We start from the raw sequence: 14,968 nt of genomic DNA on the forward strand, positions 1-14,968 counted from the left end.
TACAAAGTGACAATCATATAACTTGTTGACATTTTATCTTTCGGATGAAGTGATTACTATACCACTCCAATCAGCCGGTAAAGAGGTATTAACGTTCAAAACCTTGCAGTCCAGCGTCACTCTCTCGCTTTCGAAAACTTTGGACTTACACCCCGTTACAGAAATGAAAGACGTAGTCCTACGTCAAAAAAGCCCATATGACGTCAATGGGGATCGAACCAAGGCCGGTTGAAATGCAAAGTTACTTTACACGACCACGCTATCCATATAGCTGCCAGCGTTATTATAAAGGTGCGTGGTAATATTACACCTCATCATAAAATGAAGTTGGAAGGTGTTTTCTAAGACGATAAAGAAGAACATGAACGAGAATATATCTTTCTCTGTCTGGGCCGTGTATTTGGCAAACTATACGAAAAGCTTTCATATGCTTTCATTTAAATGTGTCTCCTGTTTCGCTCCCTTATATTGGCTCTAGCATATATATTATACAAATGATATACATGTATTGGGGAGTAGAACTTTTTATGTTATCTTTCAGCTCATTTAATGTAATAAATCGGGATGCCAGAACATGTGCTAAAAATTAACTTTGGGTGCACAAATGCACCTTTACGAAGAAGGCTGTTTGATGATAATACTACCTTAAACGAACGAGTTCAGATTTTTCTATCAAAGCTTCAATTAACAAATGTTGAGCTATGAGGTGAGGTGTGACGGTACATTGCGTTTGTTTAATTTGTTTACGGCTTAATAAAAAATAGTTATTTGTGAGTAGTCGCCCGTTTCACCGATTCACTTGATACATTGAACAGCTTCATTTGTAAACAGTTCTTAGCAGGGTGAAGTACGAGTATGACGCATTCAGCACCTGGAAGTGAACTCATTTACTATCACGCCCTCGGGGTAATAAATTATCACCGCAGCAAAACTTACCATCCCAAATGTCTTAATGGTAATCGGCCAGAACTTCCACGCCATTAGCACCATTGGTTTCTGGGCCCGCACAATCACCGGAATTAAATCCTTGCGGAAGGTCGCATTGCCACCCCGTTCCACCTGGTACCAGAGGCATTTGTACGCAGCGATTCCGACATCTTCACTCTGGAATAAACAAGCAAGAAGGGAAAAAAGCGTCAATTTCTGGCTACTTGCGGGGGGGCTACGAACGAATTCAAACACAAACACTTCGTAAAATTTTATTCCCGTAATGGCAGAGGAAGAAGATCTCCAGCAGCACGCAAATGAAGAATAGTAAAAACTTTGCCACAATGTAAGCCGTCGAGGTCTGGAATGGAGCATTTTGACTCGGGCATTGCGAATAAGTTACGGCAGCATACGAACCGTCATCATGATTCCTTGAAAGCAGATTATGATTGAGGCGCTAGCGAAAACAATAAAGATTGTGAAGCTGAAGATGGTCTCCAGCGAGTGTTTGTAGCTGAGCGGGGGGAGAAAATCGAAAATTAAAATTGACTCGTTGAACGAAGCGACGTTTTCCGTGAATGGAAGTTACCCTAAAAGTTTCTGGTGTCGTTCGACGGCAGAGGCCAAGCTTAATCGTTTATCCTCCACGACATCCCACTCGCTGGGCTCTCCCGCAATGATGCCTTCCAGTGATTTGGCTAGCAGATTCAGTTGTACCGAGAGATGAGCAGCGACCAAGCAAAAAATACAGTTGAACGTCTGTAAAAGCAAACAGAGAGAGAAAAAAAACGCTAAACGGTACGTATCGCAATACACTTACCACGTTTCCAATCGCCACGATGAGTCCGGCGTACACTTCGAACGTGTACATCAGGTAGTAAATCCAGCCCTTGGTCGAATCCCATGGATACCATATTTTGTAGGGCAGCTGACGTTTCCATACGTCGGAACGGCTAGCGGCAAAAATCATCTCCGGAATGGGCAGGAAATTGAAGGCCGAAACCATGACGATGTTCATTATGGCAGCGCAGGTGGCGATGGTTACTGTCGACCGGAGATTCCTCTGGCAGAAGTCCCGCTGGGTAGGAATGCGTTCCTGCAGTTGGAGATGGAGAAGAGATTAAAATGTGGCTTCACTTCTCTCTTGGAACCGTTACTTCGGCAGGTTGAAAAACAAATCAAGCGCATAATTCGGATGCTGCTTCCCCTCGAGAGGGGGCCGTACCTTCTCCTTCCAATCAGCGTGGAAATCCGCTAGAATCCGCGCCAGCCTGTTCCTGTGATAAGCCAACACAAACATCTTCTGCAGTCCAATCACACAGAATCCGGTGCAGGCGATTTGGGTGGCCACTTCCTCCATCAGAGTGGCCACGCCTTCGGACCTCTTCTCGGTGGTCTCCTTCCAAACGTAAACGCACTGACCGAGCACGCAGTACGAGAGTGAAAGGAAGCTCACAACAAAGTACGCATTTAATTTGGCCGCTGTGGAAAATTCCTCCGGGTAAGGATTCAAGCTTGATGGAAATCCTGCGAATGGAGGGTGGCCGCTGACGTGAGCCTGATTTGATCCGAAATGTCATTTGTACATACCAATTATTTTCAATGTTTTCACTGTCACAGCAAACGTCTGCTCGAAGCTGATATAACGTGGCATCTCGCCAGCATGTGGAGGGAACGAATCCTGGCAGCGTCCGGTGCACTACTGGTGGAACTCTTGCGCCAGATGAGGGCCTTAATATGGACATGAACGGAGGCGCAAATTACTGTTTATCGAACACTGCATCATGTTGACTTCAAACTCAGTTCGTTTGCGTGACACGCTTCCATAATAATCCTCGGTGTGATTGGTTGGTTTGAATTATGCATCAATAGGAAAGTTTAAATCAGAGAAAACAAACCCACGAAATCACCTTCTCTCGAGTTCTTGGTAAACTTTGGAAAAGGGGCGCAATAATTTACACATAAACCATCAACTTATAAATTTAACATTGTCCACGATGTATGCTTGTATGTTATTCGTTTGATGTGTCATGGGAAACAGGCCAGGATATTGAAATGAAATATTGAACGGACCTTTTGTCTGTCTTATTAGGTATTCGATAGCCCAAGAAAGACATACATTCGAATTTGCGGAACAAAACATAACCACATAAGCACTGCAGAACAAACAAAACTTTAGTGATGACCCTGAGATGGGGGATTGTTCATTTAAAAAAAACTAACCTCGGTTGAACGAAATAAACCGGCGGTATCTAAAATCGGAAGTACAACGGAAAAACAAAAATATATATTCATAATAATTATCTCGGATAAGGAATTTAGGTTCCGGGATTTGTTAGAATTATTAGCCATTAGACGTATTCTTCCACAACCAACACCACACTCAGGATGGATAATTAATTTGGGGTATAGTATCTTCAGGATTGGGATATTACTGGGAACGTTCGACAGACCAGCATTTATCTGCCTCCGTAACACTTTCGTCGCCCAGAGCGAATCGGTCGAGTTTCTTGCGGGGCCCAAATTCAACCCCCGTGTGCGCCAGAGAAATAAGCGGGCAACGATAATGATGAATTCGGGTTCGATTCAGAACTACTTTCATGTTGAATCCGAATGAAATCAACTGACTGCTGATTAGAAAACTTATAAAAATAATTGTTAAGACAATTGTACAGTGTTGCTAGTGTTACCAGTTTCAAAAAAATTATAGGAGGTTGTGTCCAAGATACGACCGCATTGTTGACGTAGAACTACGCTGTTATTTTATATAAGTCGCTTGTTTATACCTTCGGATATTATTCTATAATGCTGTGAAATTTTAGAAACAACTGCTTAGTAGAATAATCTTTGAAATGATTTTTTCATTGTAGAATCAGTTGACGATAATTGATTGATGATTCATTCTTGCCCTCGCAAAACAATCGTATGTCGTAATTTATTTCATGTCAATGCATTGAAAATTTACCTCGAAGACTATTCCGGTGGCCTTTTTCGGAATTGACATAGACTCGGCTACAGTCGATTATATACATGTTGCACCAGCACCATTATTCCATATCTCATAACTACATCAATATATCTTTGGCACCGCATGTAAACAACAACAATGACAACACTTGCAAGTATCAAATATCATGCTACATGTTATTTAGTATTGCCTCAAAGGAATCGCACCTCTAGATATCGTTCGTACAAACTAAGCGTAAGCCAAGCGCCAAACAAGCCTTCACCATAGCATGCATACAGAGCCATACATTGGTGGCTTGAAACTACTAGCAATATAAACATTTCTCATCATTTTGCGCTATTCTCAAAAGAAACGCTACATTTGGTTTTGTGATTTTTCAATCAAGTGCAATGAACAGGTGGTTATCGAGTTAGCATTAACCACTGGTGGGCTTCGAGTATCGAGGAGAATCTGGAAAGTGCGATCAACGTAAGAACACGTCTTTCGGCAATTTATTAGAGGTGCAATGAATCTTAAGAAGAAATTACCGCTCTACGCGCACTGGCAAAAGATGTTTACTCAACAATTTCTCGAACGAGAAATGGGTGTTGTGAGAAAGGATGAGCGAACGCAAAATTTATGTAGACTGATTTGATGCAACAGATATTTTGTTTATTGGAAATGAAATACAAATCACATCACAATACAAGCAATGTTGTATGTATTATACAACTTTCGTGTGATTGCTTCTTTTGCTGAATATTGTGCGATCAACGTAACGCTCTCGTTTTCGAAATCCCCCAAATATTCATTTATTCATTCATTCAGAATTGATTCAGATGCAACTAAAAACAAATGATCACTAAATCAACGATAGTCCTACGTCACCCTTGCGGTTATATCACAGATATAACCCACTTCCTGTTTTTTTTCATGATCTAATGTATTCTACTAGTACTTTTTCATTTGATATTCATATTGATGAGGTTTTAAAAAAAAAGTAGAAGAGTCTGAGCCTATGGGCACGGACGAGAGTTTGACGTAGGACTGTGATTGTTCAGAACAGTTGTTTTTTTAAATGTAATTCTTTTCGTTGTTCAGAAATCTGTTAGTCAAACTCTTTTGAAACTCCAAATAGTAGCCCTGAAATGGCCGTTTGTTATATGTAATCATAACCGTCGAACGGTTTGCAACGAACAATAAAAGAAAATTAATTTCTGGCAGGAAGTTCAACTGTCTAACTGAAAATGATGAATGAATATCAGTGTGACACATAGCTGGGTGGAATGGTAAATGAAGTATATGTGGATCGGTGAACAAAAAAAATTATGTCGTCATTGATTACATTGAATATGAAGGAGAATAAATTCAACGAAAATATGAATGTATTCATTATATAAGTTCGCGCTAGTGTAAACGGTTGATGCAATTTCTATAAATCTCAACATATTTCTTCACATGAATATATCACTAGTCTAAGCCCACCGTAAGATGTTCGTCACTCCGTCATACACAGAAGTCATTCGCTAACTGGACTTATCTATAACAGGGCGTACGTAAACTGGGCCGCAAGGCAGTTATGTATATGATAGATGTCGTCTTCAATTTGAAGTATTGCTTTTGCTGTTTTGCAATGCAGTTAGCGAGTAAAATTCGATAATTGTATTGATTTTCCGGCCCAATTAACGAACGATCAATGTATGGGTGGCTATTTCCTGGTTGCTTTGATAAAATCTTGCGTGAAATTTGAGTAATGCATGAAATCTTGCATCTGATTACTTCAACATGTTTACATTTGGTTTTGATTTTGCTAATTTGTTTGATAGCATTATTGCACATAATTTTGTGTTGCATACAACATTCATGGTAACGAATTTGAAAGAAATAATGTGTAACACATGAAGAACATTCGCATCCACTAGCAAAACATACATGTTTAATTTGTTAAATAATTCACTTGTTTTATTATTTCCACTGTTGATGCCTTTGGCGAAAAAATTGCTGGATAAATTTGCCATTTGATGGTATAGATTATAATATATCGTAAGAACGATTCTGCGAAACGAAATGTAACGTTTATTAAGAGTTTTGGAATGCATATATTAGAAAACTCTTAATAAACGTTACATTTTTCGTAGAATGACTCCCCTATATAGAAATCAAAGACCTAGTCCTACATCATAACATATCTCCATTTTGTATTTGTATTTTCACAAATAACTATGTTCTACTAGTCAAGCCCTTTCGTTTGTTACCCATATTGATGAATTGAAAAAAAATGTTTCCATTTGGACTTGCATTTTTCATAAACAACTGTGTTCTACAAGTCATTGATACCCATATTGATGGGTTTACATATATATATATATATATATATATATATATATATATATATATATATAAATATATATATATATATATATATATATATATATATATATATATATATATATATATATATATATATATATATATATATATATATATATATATATACGTTACGACCAGATGTACCCCACACGACCACTTAGAGCAACAACGAATCATAACAACCGATGCAACCAGGATCAGATTGCATCCAGAGGCCTCCCATCAAGACAATCGCGAGCCATAACAACTGACGACAACGGCTGACCACGCGACATCATTCAAAGGAACCCGATCTGGAAACAACGCGACCGTACGGATAACAAGGAATCTGCTGACGCGAGATACCGACATTATAAAAAGGCAGGGAACGGAAGATAGCATTTAGTCTTAGTATGAACGTTGATGTGTAATCTTTAAATTTAGCGAAAATAAATTTATTTTTTATATTGTAATCGCCACTTCGGTCATTACTGGCGCAGTCTTTGTGAAAGTGTTGTGTAGTGCTGCTTCCTGGGAAACCATCCGCGAAAGGACATCGCTGGAGTTACGGGAGCTGCCGAACAACTCACGGAACCACGCTCATCGATAACATTAACAGACTCCGGGAATGAGGTTACTGATACTGTAAGTAATTTTCACTCTCGTTATTAATTAACCAAAAAGTGATCAAGTGCAACTAACAAGTGCAACCATTGCTTCAAGAAGAAAAAATTCTAAACACGAACGGTTTCAACAGCATAGAGACAGCATAATGTCCACGCAAGAGAACCAAACAATGCAAGAAACAGCGCAAGCTGAATTACCAGTGGAAATTACAGCGGAGCAATTAATCGCTCAAATACAAGAGTTAACGAAAAACCAGGCCGCTCTTATTCATACTATAACTAAGTTAGAAAACAAAGCGAAGGATCCATTTTTAAATTTCGTCACGCCGGATCCCGTGAAAAATATTCCGCACTTTAGCGGAAATAGAAAAGAAACGCTCGCGTGGGTGGAAGACACGCAGCAAACACTAGATTTATTCAGTGACTATAAATTCGAGCCAACCTACAAGCAAATCATACGTGTTGTTAGGTCAAAAATTATCGGGGAAGCAAGAGAGGTTTTGATTTCCTCCGGTAACCCTACGGAATGGGACGAAATTAAAGAGGTTCTCTTAAACTCGTTTGGAGACAAGAGAGATATCACCTCACATATCCAATCTCTTTTTTATGTAAAACAAGGGAAAGCATCTCTCACAGAATACTATAACAAAGTTAAGACGATTGATACAGCAATCAAATCGTCTGCTGCACACATGGAAGACTATAAAAATTCCATGGAAGCAGTCATAAAATTAATAAGTTTAATGTCACTTACAAGATACATAGACGGACTGAATGGGGATCAGCTGGCTATGTACGTGCGTAGCTATAGGCCGAATTCGTTAGAAGAGGCCCATGACATAACTATGCAACATTCCAATGCCGCATTCAGGCAAAAATTGGAAAACAAACAAGGTCCTTCGACCTACAGAATTCCCGAGCAGAAGGCTCAGACAATTTCACAAAATCAAAAATCATATAATCCAAAAACCAATCAGAATAATAAACCCGTATCTGAGAGATTCAGATCTCAAAAAGTAAATAATGACGAGGACGTTTCTATGAGGACGTACCAGTCGAAAATGCAGGTTCATAATAATGAAGTGCGCGAACCGGAACCTAAAGCGGATTTGACGTCGAACGATTCAATTTTAGAATCAGAAGACGACGACTATTTTGAAGGCGACGAATTAAATTTTCAGATGGTAAGAAAGGAAAAGCAAAAAACATAAAGAATAATAATTTTATTCCTTATCTGACTATCCAAACAACTAAGGGCAATTTAAAATTTTTAATGGACACAGGTGCCAATAAAAATTATATTTCGCCCAAACATGTTAAACTCGAAAATTGCAAAGATGAAACAGGAATTCACGTCACGAATATCAATGGCAAACATGACATCAATAAATCAGCTTCATTTGACATCTTCCAAATTAGGAAGAAAGTAAAATTTTATGTATTCGATTTCCACGATTTTTTCGATGGATTAATAGGGTACGAAACACTGAGAGACCTCAATGCTCAGTTGGACATCGGCAGAAATAAATTGAAAATTGGTAGAAAAACTTTTAACCTCGAAAAGAAATTTCCAGGAAACCACAAAATCAACATTTCGGAACAAGAGTTCCAATTTGTAGAAATACCAATAAAGCAAAAAGGTAGCTTTCTTGTTGAGGAAGAAACTCCATTTGATTATTTTTCAATTCTCCCCGGTTTATACCAAAGCAAAAATGGCATAGCTATAGTGGCAATAAAAAGTCATTACCCCAATAGAACAGTACAACTGAACTCTAATGAAATTGAAATTGGAACCGATTGTTTTAGATTGAAGGACATTCCGAAAATTTCACCAAAAGGAAAATACTGTTTTAGGAGTGAACACATGAACGATGAGGAGAAAAAAGCTTTAGAAAGGGTTATAGATGCCAACAGAGAAATACTTTATACCGACTCGGATAAATTAACTTTCACCCATAAGATAAAGCACAATATCAGGACTTCAGACAATATACCAATACATACAAAATCCTATAAATACCCACAAATTTTCGAAACAGAAATCCAACAACAAGTAGAAAAAATGCTTAGAGACGGGATAATAAGGGAATCAATATCACCTTATACATCGCCTATATGGGTTGTCCCGAAGAAAACAGACGCTTCTGGGAAGAAAAAGTTTCGTTTAGTTATCGACTATCGAAAACTAAACGAAAAGACAATTAGTGATAAATATCCCATCCCGGAAATAACGGAAATACTTGATAAACTTGGCCGAACTTGTTATTTTTCTACAATTGATTTGGTGTCCGGTTTTCACCAAATTCAACTTGCAAACGAAGATATCGAGAAAACAGCTTTCTCGATTAACTCCGGAAAATATGAATTTACACGCATGCCATTCGGGCTGAAAAATGCTCCAGCAACTTTTCAGCGTGTTATGGACTGCATCTTGAGAGAATTCTTAGGGAAGTGTTGTCTCGTCTATATGGACGATATCATAATCTTCTCAAGTTCCCTAGAGGAACATAAGAAAGATCTCATGAATGTATTGAAAAAACTAAAGGAAGCAAATTTAAAAATCCAGATAGATAAATGTGAATTTTTCAAAAAAGAAGTTCACTATCTTGGACACACTGTTTCAGAAGAAGGCGTTAAACCAAACACCGACAAAATCGAAATAATTAAGAAATGGCCGACTCCAAAAACCGAAAAGGAAATACGTCAATTTCTTGGTACCCTGGGATACTACCGCAGATTCATTAAAGATTTCGCGAAATTGGTGAAGCCTTTAACTGCTCTACTTCGTAAAGACACCGAATTCGTTATATCCCCAGAAACAGTCGAATGTTTTGAGAAATGTAAACAACTTCTTACAATGGACCCTATACTCATTTATCCCGACTTCACGAAGGAATTCATACTAACCACCGATGCCAGCGATTTTGCCATAGGGGCAGTTCTTTCACAAGGACCCATAGGCAAAGATCGACCAATCGCGTACGCATCTAGGACCCTTAACAACACCGAAGAAAATTATTCCACGACGGAGAAGGAATTTCTAGCCATCGTTTGGGCTGTGAAACATTTCCGACCATATCTTTATGGACGAAAATTTAAACTTCTTACGGATCACCAACCACTTACTTACTCCATGACAGACGCTAACAGAAGAATTATAAGGGGGAAAATAGCATTGGAGGAATTTGATTATGAACTCATTTATAAGCCTGGCAACCAAAATGTTGTAGCAGACGCTTTATCGAGGATAAAACCAGAAGAATTAAATAATAATGAACTTGATCTTGAAACTGTTCACTCAGCAGAAACCAGTGATGATTTTTTCATATGGTGTACCGAAAAACCAATCAACAGTTTTAGAACACAAATAATTTTTAAAATAAATCATTTTGATACGACTATACACGAAGAAACATTTCCAAAATACCACCGATTCACTATTGTAAAACCAGAATATACAGAAGCAGACATAGTCGAAATTCTCAAAAGTTACCTTAACCCCAGAGGAATATCTTGTCTAAAAATTCCAATATCATTAGTACAACTCGTTCAGGAAACATACTGTAAACATTTTACTAACAATAAATTCAAAGTTTTCATTTCAGAAAAGCTTCTAGAAGATGTCAGAATAGACGAGCAAAAAGATGCCATAATACGGGAAATACATGACGCAGCACACAGAGGAGCAAAAGAAAACAAAATGCAAATCCTGCAGAAATATTTTTTCCCCGAAATCGAGCGAAAACTGAAAATATTTGTTAACTCCTGTCATATTTGTAAAAGAAGCAAATACGACAGGAAGCCCCCAAAATTAATTCAGAAATCATTTTTCGGCTCAAAACAATTCGAACGGGTTCACATGGACATATTTTTCATGAAAGGCCAAAAATGGCTGACCATCGTGGACTCCTTCTCCAAATTCGCCAACGCCATACCACTGACAACAAGAACGATAATAGACATAAAACGCGCTTTTTCCGAACACATCAGGCACTTCGGTAGACCGCAAACGATAATTTGTGATCAAGAGCCCGCTTTTACATCAATAGATTTCGTCGGCTTTTTAAACGAGCTCGGAATCGAAATTCATTTCGCGAGTAGTTCTAATTCCAACGGAATAGTTGAGAGATTCCACTCAACGATAATCGAGCTTTATAGAACACTAAAAACAAAATATAATGAACTTCCGATCAACGATCGGATGAATATAATTACCGACATCTATAATAATACATTTCACTCCGTGACGAAACGAAAACCACGTGAGCTAATATTTAACACAAATAATGTTACGAACGCGGCTGACATAATTGAACAATCCAACAAAATCCACTCTGCAGTAAAATTGGAACTAGATAAACGTAAACAAGCCTTCGAAAAGAAGCATGAGAATCGTGAAGAACCCAAGCCACTCAACCCTAACGACACGAAATACATAAAAATTAGTCAAAGGTTGAATAAAGATAAAGACATTTATAAACTTTCTACCATAAAAGAAGACAACCATCTAACCTTCAAGGACACAAATAACATTAAAATCCATAAAAATCGCATAAAAAATTAACAAAGACCACTAAAATGAACACCATATTAAAGAAGCCATTTGTTTTTCTTGCAGAATAATACTCATCAAAACAATAAGCACCACCAACTATAAAGAAATAACGAACAGCAATGGATTGGTTGCGTTCAAGATCAAAACAGCAAGGATTAGAATCGGATATGACAGAATGTTGCATAGAATCAACCTAAACACATTAAATGACAATATAGAAAACATAGAAAAAATCATGAAATCGTTTAAAACTATAGAACACCTAGAGCAAACACTACTAGAAAAAACTAAACTAGCAAAAGATAAACTCAGGAGCCTCCTACCACATAGAATAAAAAGGGGACTTATGAACGCATTAGGAACAGCCATTAAACTCATCACGGGAAACCCTGATAACGATGACCTAATAGTCATGCATCAAAGTTTGGGAATATTAAAAACACAAGGAGACAAATTAGTGAACAATCAGATGAAACAAATCCAGATCAATGAACTTTTTCAAAATAAATTGAATAATATTACAGACTCTATTAGTAAAATTGAATCAAAAATTACTAAGGAATACAACACAGTACAGGGAATAAAAACAGATTTAGAATTCGTCAACCTTATCTGGAATATGGACAAAATTATCAGCATATTAGAGGACATCGAGGAGCAAGTAGAATTTTCTAGAGTAGGCTTGATAAACAAAAACATACTCTCATTGGAGGAAAAACAGTTAATTTTAGACAGGCTTAAGACACAAACAATAAAGCTAAATTACTTAGACGAAATTTTCCAATATACCTCAGCGAGTGTCGGTATCAGCAACAATCAAGCAGTCATATTAATAAAGACCCCCATTTTGGATAAAAAGACGTACGATTTGTTAGAAATCCATACTTTGAGAGTTAACAATTCACGGATCGATACGAACATCAACCTGGTAACGAAATATGGCAACACAGTTTATTACCAACCAACAGAATGCGATATTTGCGATGGAAATAACCTAATTGAGGACGATTGCATCTATAAAATATTAACTCACCAAACACCCAAATGCTCGTTTGTAAAATCAAAACAAACAACACAAATCAAAGAAGTCAAGCAAGGAATCATCCTGACCGACACAACAGAAATCGTAGAAGTAAAAGACTCTTGCGGAGATTCAAGGATGGTTAGCGATGCCACAATAATCGAAACCGAAAACTGTACCGTCAAAATACGAAATTTCACATTTTTTGGACAACCTGACGTAACCTACCAGCAAGAATACCTAATCCCAATATACAGCAAGCCCCTCCAAAATGGAAATTTTACAGATCTTGACGATGAAAACGTCATGCTACGAATACAGAACTTGGAAGAACTCAATGAAGTTCAACTTTACTTGAACACCACACAACACCGGGTAACAATTGGAGGTACAACCCTCCTCATAATAACATTTATCTGTTTCTTTTCTGTATATTTCTACAAAAAAGGTAATAAAAGAAATGAAGTAACCAAAAATCCGCCAGAACCTCTCGTGGCTACTCAGGTGGACGAAACTGAAAACAACGGAAGTATTCCATTATCCCTACTTCCGGGGAAGAAGGCAGAGCAAAAATGCATCCCGAAACCATGGATCGAGCTGCCGAAACTTCAATCGAGGACGCTTGAAACTTAGGGGGGAGACGTTACGACCAGATGTACCCCACACGACCACTTAGAGCAACAACGAATCATAACAACCGATGCAACCAGGATCAGATTGCATCCAGAGGTCTCCCATCAAGACAATCGCGAGCCATAACAACTGACGACAACGGCTGACCACGCGACATCATTCAAAGGAACCCGATCTGGAAACAACGCGACCGTACGGATAACAAGGAATCTGCTGACGCGAGATACCGACATTATAAAAAGGCAGGGAACGGAAGATAGCATTTAGTCTTAGTATGAACGTTGATGTGTAATCTTTAAATTTAGCGAAAATAAATTTATTTTTTATATTGTAATCGCCACTTCGGTCATTACTTATATATATATATATATATATATATATATATATATATATATATATATATATATATATATATATATATATATATATATATATATATATATATATATATAATGTTTTTTATTTTCTGATTATTCTACATATCTCATATTTACATTTAACTGCCTATTCTGTCAAATTCCGTTTAAAAATCTTATTCAATTGAACGAGAAAAGTGTCACCCACATGTGGGTGACGGGCGATCAAAGTGTTAATTGAACTTCTTGAACATAATTATATTTACATTACAAGAGGCTCGTATGCTCAGCCATTCCATGCCAAACCGGTATAGTGGTTCTTGGATTTTCGTAAAAAGCGGAAGTTTTGTTTCTTATCGCAAAATATTAGACCGGTATTTTTTTGAAGTTTTTCCACTTGGGTGCTTAACTTTTCAACAACTGGATCGATCCAGATAATCGACATATTAAACTAAGACCAAGAGCTAAGACTAAGAGCTATTCATTTCAGTAAAAATATTACACTCGCAAAAAGATTTTGTTTTCAAAATTATTGATTGTATTTGTTTTTAATTGTTTATATGGTTTCAGGCTAGAGGGCACTATATATTTTTATATTTTTTTCTGGAATGTTGGAACTTTTTTACATAACATATCCAAAAATCAGAGATGCGTTTTTTCGTTTCTGAAGTATGATTTTTCGATTTAACTCTATTTCCAAGATTTTTTTTTTAATTCACGACTTTTGAACTACTGAACCGATTGAGAAGATCGACATATAAAATTGAAGCCAATGAGTTAGCATTCTTTGAAAAAAAAAATACTGCACAAAAAATGGATTTTGTTTTCATAATTATTGATTGTATTTGTTTTTAATGGTTTACATGGTTAAAGATAAGAGGGCGCTTTATTATTTTATATCTCTTCTTCTAAGCTGAGATTTTTGACGTAGGACTACGTCTAACTTTTCAATATAGGGGCCCACTTCAATATTTCAATGTGAAAAAGTTTTCAGTTTTTGAACGTTAATACCTCTCTCATTAATTGATGGATTTTTATTCCTAATACACGAATTAATGGGAAATGTCCTCAGCAATTTGTTATATGATCTACATTTCGATTTTTCAGTTCATGTAAAGCTCAAATTGATGAAAATTGGAGGAAAGAAATCCCTACTCTCCCATACATTTTGTCTGCGCTACCGCAGCAAACAGCTATTCAACACCAGCAAACACAGGAATGGTCGAAACGTAGCGACAAGGTGAAGACGAGTGGGCAAAAGAGATTATGTATAGAGGCGGTCGTCACAACGTGGACTATAGACTATATAAAGAAAGCGATGGTGATGCTTGGTCTCTCTCGCATTCTTTGTGTGGACACCGACTGGACAACATCGTTGCTGGACGAGCTGGACGGCGAGGGATCGAGTGCCTTTCTCAAGGCAAGAGGGTGGAGGCGGTAGCGCTGCAGTAGAGTAAACTTTTCAAAGGGCCTTTCTCAAGGCTAGAGACGAATGAACTGCAAAAGTTTAAAGTCTCTATAATACAATACCTTACCTTACCTGCTTGGTCTCTC

At 37.5% G+C, this 14,968-nt stretch overlaps 1 protein-coding gene across 1 annotated transcript; it reads right to left on the bottom strand.

The window, feature by feature from the left end:
• Positions 1–278: 278 nt before the first annotated feature.
• LOC129781963 (odorant receptor 4-like) lies at positions 279–2,616 on the bottom strand. Its single transcript, XM_055789462.1, has 8 exons — positions 2,518–2,616; positions 2,153–2,454; positions 1,748–2,023; positions 1,517–1,686; positions 1,345–1,441; positions 1,187–1,288; positions 937–1,104; positions 279–871 (listed from the first exon to the last, which is right to left on the bottom strand). Exons 1-8 carry the CDS (start codon positions 2,579–2,581, stop codon positions 818–820), a joined length of 1,233 nt encoding a protein of 410 aa, XP_055645437.1. The 5' UTR covers positions 2,582–2,616; the 3' UTR covers positions 279–817.
• Between the last annotated feature and the right edge of the window lie 12,352 nt (positions 2,617–14,968).

This window comes from Toxorhynchites rutilus, unplaced genomic scaffold (assembly GCF_029784135.1).
Source record: "Toxorhynchites rutilus septentrionalis strain SRP unplaced genomic scaffold, ASM2978413v1 HiC_scaffold_300, whole genome shotgun sequence".
NCBI lineage: Eukaryota > Metazoa > Arthropoda > Insecta > Diptera > Culicidae > Toxorhynchites > Toxorhynchites rutilus.